We start from the raw sequence: 7,765 nt of genomic DNA, 5'->3' as shown, positions 1-7,765 counted from the left end.
ATAATAATATTATTAAAGTTTTCAATTTTAAAATTATTCGACCTTTATTAATATATTAAAAAGTTGAAATAAATTTTTTTTGTAGAAATATCCGTTTAAAGAATGCTAAAAAAAATAGCAACTTGTATTTTAATAACTTTATTACAAATAATATTTTTTAAAAAAAATTAAAAATAAAAAGAAATGAGGAATCTTTTTGGTCTTCCTATTTGTACCTCTCTAATCTATGCAGTACTGTGGGTAGGTTTTTTAATACCCATCCAAGTTCATTTGCGTGTCCAAACTATTTAGACAAAAATTTGTGTGAGACGATATCATAGATCATATTTGTGAAATGGATTTTTTATTTGGATCATTCATGAAAAAATATTATTTTTTAGGCTAAAAGTATTGCTTTTTATTGTGAGTATAGATAAGGTTGACTCGTCTCACAGATTAAGATCTGTGAGATGGTCTCATATGAGACTCACTCAACTATATAAGATCAACGTGGATATGCTTTGAGATACCTAAGTTTGATTTTGTTAAAAAAATTATAAAGATTTGACTTTGTTGTAATAAATACCAAAATTATAATTAATTCGTATATTCTTATCTTGGCACATCGATCGATTGACCACGAATATCAAGAAATCTTACTAAAATCAAGTTTAATCTATGAAATGACACATAGATCGAGCTGACCAGAAAGCTCAAGAAATCCTAAAATTAAGTTTAATCTATGAAACGACACGACTTCTAATGAATTGTGCTACGTTTTTTGTGATAACAATATATACACAATATTTGTATACGTGAACGAAAATTTTGATCAGCAATATTTTTGACATAATATTATTTCATATGTCAAGTTAAATAATATATCTGTATCACATAACTGGCCCGTAAAACGATCTCAACAATTGATCCGAGGAGTCACATCAGTTTTTCATACATTGTAATACATTCTATAATATCAAAACACATGTAATAAATTTACATTAATTGAATGAACATCAAATATATAGGTTGATGATTGAATGATGTGAAGGACAACAACTCTACCTTGCACAATTCCTGGCCTAAATTCAAGAAGACAAGAACCAATCTTGCCTGTAAATAGGTCGTATCCATTGGCCTTGAAAATTGTTCAAGTGAAAAAAAAAGGACAAAAATCGTGTGTGATATAGTTTCACAGATCGTATTTGTGAGATAGATATCTTATTTAGGTCATCAATGAAAAAATATTATTTTTTATACTAAGACATAATTTGGTACACATGATAGGATAAACATGTGATATATAATATAAGGATAAATAAGATGTATGATATTATATTTAATGTTTGGTATGATTTTAATAAGAGTGATTAAATTTATATATTAGATTGTAATGACAAAATTGACCATATCATAATAAATTTTATAATTTCAAAGTTGTTGCTTGAGTTCATATTTTTTATATGTTCATGCGTTGATAGTGCTTGCATGATTTATTTATTTTTATCTAATTTTATATATTATATAATATGATAATTGAGCCTTTGATTTTGTGAGTCAAGTCAAATATCAATTTTTAAGATTACTTGAGTGATAATAATAATTTTATTGATATTTATAAAATTATTTATATAATTATCTCGAATTTATATAATTATAATATTATATGATATATAAAAATAAATCAAAATATTTATTTGATTTTAATTTCTATCTACTAGCATAGATTTATAAAAAAACATTTATAAATTGAGGATAATTAAGTCATTTGTAGTGTGTTTTATCATTAAATTAAAATTATCACATCCTAATAGAAAGAACATTTTATCCTTCTAAAAAATTGTTTATCAAGGGCGATGATATTATCATGGACTTTAAAAAAAGTATCAAACATGAGATAAAGAGGATTATTTATCATCCCTCTCTTATCCCATGTACCAAACTATGACTAAGGTGTGTTTGGTTGAGTGGATTAAATAAGGATAGATTAATAGTCCAATATTTATCGTTAAAATTTTAAGTTGTTTTAATAATCATTTTGACCCGGTTTAAGATCCAATTTTATTAATCAAATAATTATCCATAAAATTGGATCTTAAACCGGGTCAAAATGATTATTAAAACAACTTAAAATTTTAACGATAAATATTGAACTATTAATCTATCCTTAGTTAATCCACTCAACCAAACACACCGTAAAAGTATAACTTTCTATTGTGAATATGGGTAGAGAAACTTTATGGCTTGTCGAGCGCAACATGACCTTGGAAATCCAATGGTTAAAGAATGTGAAGCTCTTGCTCTACTCAATGCTGTAACCTGGACAAAAGAGATGAACTTGACAAATGTGATTTTTGAACTTGATGCAAAGAATGTTGTGGATTCTATCAAATCTCCCGTCGACGACGCTACCGAGTTTGGATCTCTTGTGCACCAATGCAAGCTGCTACTGAATCAAGGAACCGAACTCTCGGTTCAATTCGCATATAGACAAGCAAATGGTGCATGTGATGCTTTGGCAAAAGCTGCCCATTTTTATGCTAGTCCTTCGATTTTTTTTATTGTCCGCCTTGTTTGATTGAACATTTGGATGATTATTGTAATTCCTTGCATGATTAGTGAAATTTCCTTAAAAAAAAGAGTCTACATACAATAAGCTAGCAAAATTGTATCGATTTAATTTAACAGTTACAGTATTTATTAATATATGTGGATGCTATATTTTTTACAGTGGATCTTATACCTGAATTAATCACCATTAGATGTAAATTAAAATAGCATGGAATTTTTCTCAAATTCAGATATTTGTTTAGTTACATGTTCGATGCTGAAAAAGGTCAATGATTCCTAAAAACAAATAACATTATATTAATTTTTTCGAGCATAAAAATTGACTTGTTCAATTAGAAACAGCAGATGCAGGTTTCATTTCAGCCTCGACAGCATCCACCAACTGATCATAAGCTTCCGCCCAAGCGCGCTTCATCTCTGGCGACCACATCTCCGGCACTGCTTCTTTCATAGTCTCCATGGCCAGCAATGCAAATTTCGTTACCTGAAATGGATTGATTCGAACTCGTTTTTAAGATAAACTAACTTGATTTTCTCCTGTCTAGCTCAATATCCCATTACACAAAGTAATAATCTTGCAAGATAAAATCAAGTGTACCACAAAATGTTCATGTGAAGTACGTAGAGCCCAAATCTTTGAGACACGAGTCTTGCACGACAGGTACACCAGCTTTCCGAAGCTGAACTGCCAATTCACGTCTGCAAATTTCATAATCAACCAAGAACATTTCGGAGTCAAGAACGTAAATGAAATCTTTAATTTATGTTTGGATGATTTAGTACTTTAACTTTTAAAGAGATTGAAATTATTTATCAGTGATACATCAATTAACTACAACTTCGAACAAATGCCGAGCTCTCTTACACACAGTGGCATATATTTACTATAAACAAGAGCAGACAGAACTCTCGATACAATAACAAAAGAACAAAGTAAATAAAACAATAATATTACCAAGACAAAAACAGTAACGGCATGTGGTTTTAGCTTTTAATTTTTAACTTTCTATATAATTCATATAATTTATAATGAATGTCAACCTGCATCGCATCGCACTTACTTCATCTTAGTACATATAAAATGGCCTTACATCTTGAGATCTTGGGAGTTCTGCAACAGAGATGAGGCTTCCATGAATCATCCATTTTAAGCCATAATATATTGTTAGAAGATTGAAGTTGCAAATGTTTTTTAACAGAGAAATTGGAACTTGGGCTTGATGAAGAAATAATTCCAAGAAAATGTAAGCAAATCAAGAGCAGAACAAAGGTACGCGTTTTCGGAAACAATACTGAAGCACTTACTATTATTGCAGTATAGTATAGTAATGGGATTATCACAACCGATCTTGTTGAAGTTGCAGATGTCCATGATTTGGGACTGAACGAATTAAGCTTGCTGAATCGCCAAACAGTTGAAAATAAGTGCGCTTATGTGCGTGAAACTTTGAGTTTTTTTCTGCTAAATTGTTAAAGTTGATCTGCCTTTGGGATTAAAGAAGAGCCAGCTTGCCTCTCTTTGTTTTTTTCCCTCATTTTCCCAATACCGGCTATTTACTATTTTCACACACACACACACACACATATATGTTCTATATATATATATATACCATAATTAGCTAATAAAAAATTATGAGACCGTCAAATCTTCACGAGGACTGCAGTAACGTACGTAAAAAAAAGGATAGAATATACAAAAGGAGCAGAACTAGAATTGGTGATACCACTACAATTCTCTTTTCTCTTCTTTCTTTTTGACTCGAGATCAACCGCACCCGTATTTCACATCAGGGATTGTCACACCCGAGTCGAACGGAATTTCAATTCTCTCTTTTACAACACATCGTGTTTCGCCATTGTCAAACATTGGGACCTTCCCAGGAGGGCAGTCCATAGTTGCTTGTGTTTCATCGTTGCTTAGGAGCCGAAACAAGTCGACGAGCTTCAGCGGGTCATTCCGTTTCCTCAGCCTGGGCTGAAAACCAGCCAGACTCAAAATAGTTACCATTCCAACAACTGTAAGCGCTGCCTTGGCTGTTGCGGTAATTAAGAATTTTAACCCTTTCAATGGTCTTCTAGATTCAGATCGTTTCTGATCTCTGTCTACAAGGCCGTTATTAACAGCCCCATTTTGAGAAAATTTGCGAGTGGAGGGGAAGGATGGCAGATACTCGTTATTGGAGACAGTGGAACGAGAGGGACGGCTCGGATACGGGGGAAGGAGGAGATCGCTGTTATCCTCGGTTTCGCTAGCAAAAGCAATAGCCTCCTGTATGACTTCTAACTCCTTACCTTTGTATTCCTTCAGCTCTTTGAGCAGCTTCTTCTGGCAGTACTCTATCTCAGTCAAGGCTGATTCCTTTTCATACCATTGCTGCTGCTGTAGTGCCTAAGAAGCACATAATAATAAGTAAGGTGCCTTGGGGACTTGAAAAAGGGGGGGGGGGGGGGGGGGGGGGGTAGTATTTCAAGCCATGAAAGTAACATTTGATTCTGTTAAGGTCCTTCGAAACATAAGAAAACCAGTTTGTCCACTGGTGCAAGAAGCTAAGCCCTAAAATATTAACAGCAGTCTGAAGTCGATTCATTCACCACACACAAATTTCCCACGAGATACTTCAATGTCACTAAACTTACTCTATACGGATTATAAAGTAACTATTAACTAGCAGGCTGAAGTTTAAAATGATTTCACGTCCTATGAAGAACCACTGAATTGGTTCTTAGCATTCAGAGTGTCATTTGATCCCAAATGCAGAAGCAAGTCGCCAATAGGATATAGCTTTTTCATCCAAAATTTTTTTGTAAGAACTTGATACATTGCTTGGCTGCTCAAGAACGGCAAAACCAGATATGAAGTTAGATACTTCGGAAGACAAAAAAGCCATGGTCAGTTCTTTTATCATCTAAAAATTACTGCGGCTTTTCCAATCATTGAAAACAACTGCACATTTTAATATGTTTCAAATCTTTAAACCTCGACCCTACAGTTCCCATATAATGAAGAACTACAAGGAGACGGACAATCAGAACAAAACACAACTCTAAAATAACCCGAAAGTAGGAAATTTTAAAAAAGGTTTGTGGACTCAAGAGATTGATTTCCCAAAAGTGTACTACTCAAATTCCATTGAGCAACATCTTGCAAATGTGTAAAGGGTTCCTCCAGGAAAAAGAAGAATCCCATGATTCTATTTTTGTCCGTTCTATCATGTTTTAACAGGGAATCTCCATGAGGCACAAAAATAGAAAATAATGGAAACATTTATTTTAGCCAACCCGCAAATAATGCCAAAAACTCTACATTATATAATGCAAGAAAATAACATAACTTCCGTTTATAAACCAGGAAGACTTCTTACATCCGTCATTTATTACAAGTTTCAATCCTAAACGAATATTTTCAAGCACAGCGAGGTTCACGCGAGTTAAGGCACAACCCTTCAACAAAGCATGCATCTAGGCCATGAAGGACGAGTTTTGGTGTGTTCTTAAGCCACAAACGACCCAGACATGAAACATAGTGCGTAAAAGATGAAATACAAAGTGAATAATCAATTAACCTCTTCAATAAGCTAATGAATCGTTAATCTTTTGTCATCTAATAGTTTTGATACAGATATTGGGTATAATTTTCTTCGAAAATTTAAATTCCGGTATTTTCTTCCTTACTGCACTTCATGTTGATAAGTTGTGCACGTTGCCTTACGCCTTACATCTAGGCTCAGGGAATCACACATTTATCTGTGCACCATGCATTCCAAAAACTATGGTTCCTCAGATTTATCCTAAGCCAACATGAAATTATAACCAGGTTACCATTTCTCAGCAGGTAGAATCGTAATGCACATATTTTTTTGCAGACGAACATATTTGACCGTAAAAAAATGAAAATTAATATTTAGTCACCAACTTGAATCGACACAACATCTTCACCACAGAAACAAGCCTTGAAACCATTTGAACTAAAAGTTCAAATTCAGCCAAATTATTAGGAAATATCACCAGTTCGAGGCCTGGAGATATATTTGCTCCAAAGAGACAAAAAAATAAGAGAAGGCGAATTTCAAAGAAATGAAAAGGTTATATGATCTAATCCAATTATTCTAAAAATACAAGTTTTGCAACAATAGAATATCAGCAATTGAAGGACTTCCGGGTCCTCCCCTGGAACTTAGACACTCCTTAACTAAACCCTTGAACAGTAAACGAATCTCATTCCACACACACCTAGAACCATCTGAAATTTACACGAACTTTCAATTATTACAGTTATCTAACAAAATCCCAACATAAATTCGGAAACTTGTAAAGGAAAACATTTAAGAAGAAACCTGCAGCGCAGACAGCTGGCCTTCAAGGGAATCGAGAGCATCTCGAATGTTGAGCAGACTCTCTGTTTCTTCATCGCCGTCTTGTTGATTTTCGGCATCCGGATTAGCTTTAGACACTTCGGATTCACTTCCTGCATCTTCTTTCACCGCATTGGTAGTCTTTTTGTGAATGCAATTGGTAATCTTGGATTTCAACTCTAGGGTTCTATCCAAAATCAATCCCACTCTATCCGCCTCCATCTGAACACCGTCTCCCAATTGTGAAGGGTGGATTTCCACTGGGATTTGGGAGAAGGGTTTCAAATTATCCAGAAACAATAGTCCAGAAAATGGACAGGTGCGGCGTTGTGGTGTCCAATTAAAGAAGCGTTGCCTTGTGGATTTGAATCAACGAAAAGTTTCTGCTAGCTTTTTGACCTTTGTTTCGGAAATTTGTTTAAAATCATTTTCTTTTTCTTTCTAATAAAATTATAACATATTATTATATTATTATTCAGTATAATATGTCTCTTTTTTTTAAAAAAAAAAACTAAATATTTTCACGTGGATAAATCTTCGAGCTGAACATAATAACTTACAAATCATGTCGATCAAGTAAATTATATTAAACTATATTCAGTAAGTCTTGTGTGACTGATTCGTCTAAAAAATATCGATGATGTCCTGTAACCTTAGTTTGAGAGTGAATTTAGGGTTGCTGATAAGTTTTCATTGAATTACTTTTATTATTGTTCTGGTAAATTGTATATAATAAAAAAAATTGATTTGGAAAATAGATATCTTCTTGGTCATTTACTAAATGCTCTCACATAATTTTTTTATATTTAATTTAGAAGAACAACTTAGTTTGGAGGGCAAATTCGTCACAAACAATAACAAAC

At 33.3% G+C, this 7,765-nt stretch overlaps 2 protein-coding genes across 2 annotated transcripts; both read right to left on the bottom strand.

Annotated features, from left to right (window-relative positions):
- Positions 1-2,777: 2,777 nt before the first annotated feature.
- Positions 2,778-4,064, bottom strand: LOC140840611 (uncharacterized). The gene is made up of 4 exons (XM_073207792.1): positions 3,852-4,064; positions 3,642-3,766; positions 3,149-3,249; positions 2,778-3,034 (listed from the first exon to the last, which is right to left on the bottom strand). The coding sequence occupies exons 1-4, from the start codon at positions 3,920-3,922 to the stop codon at positions 2,879-2,881; spliced, it is 453 nt and encodes a 150-aa protein (XP_073063893.1). The 5' UTR covers positions 3,923-4,064; the 3' UTR covers positions 2,778-2,878.
- A 95-nt stretch (positions 4,065-4,159) lies between these two features.
- Positions 4,160-7,296, bottom strand: LOC140841863 (plastid division protein PDV2). Its single transcript, XM_073209577.1, has 2 exons — positions 6,885-7,296; positions 4,160-4,939 (listed from the first exon to the last, which is right to left on the bottom strand). Exons 1-2 carry the CDS (start codon positions 7,122-7,124, stop codon positions 4,316-4,318), a joined length of 864 nt encoding a protein of 287 aa, XP_073065678.1. The 5' UTR covers positions 7,125-7,296; the 3' UTR covers positions 4,160-4,315.
- Positions 7,297-7,765: the final 469 nt, after the last annotated feature.

This window comes from Primulina eburnea, chromosome 9 (assembly GCF_022965805.1).
Source record: "Primulina eburnea isolate SZY01 chromosome 9, ASM2296580v1, whole genome shotgun sequence".
Lineage (NCBI taxonomy): Eukaryota > Viridiplantae > Streptophyta > Magnoliopsida > Lamiales > Gesneriaceae > Primulina > Primulina eburnea.
The sequence above is the reverse complement of the archived record's forward strand: the minus strand, read 5'-3'. Positions and strand labels throughout refer to the sequence as shown.

Bases quoted from the DNA above. Each gene is read 5' to 3' on its own strand.
- LOC140841863 (XM_073209577.1), bottom strand. From the start codon at position 7,124: ATGGAGGCGGATAGAGTGGGATTGATTTTGGATAGAACCCTAGAGTTG. The intron at 4,940-6,884 runs GTTTCTTCTTAA...TGTGCTTCTTAG, and splicing joins GCCAGCTGTCTGCGCTGCAG to GCACTACAGCAGCAGCAATG.
- LOC140840611 (XM_073207792.1), bottom strand. From the start codon at position 3,922: ATGGACATCTGCAACTTCAACAAGATCGGTTGTGATAATCCCATTACT. The intron at 3,250-3,641 runs GTAAGGCCATTT...TGAAATTTGCAG, and splicing joins AACTCCCAAGATCTCAAGAT to ACGTGAATTGGCAGTTCAGC. The intron at 3,035-3,148 runs GTACACTTGATT...AATCCATTTCAG, and splicing joins CTTCACATGAACATTTTGTG to GTAACGAAATTTGCATTGCT.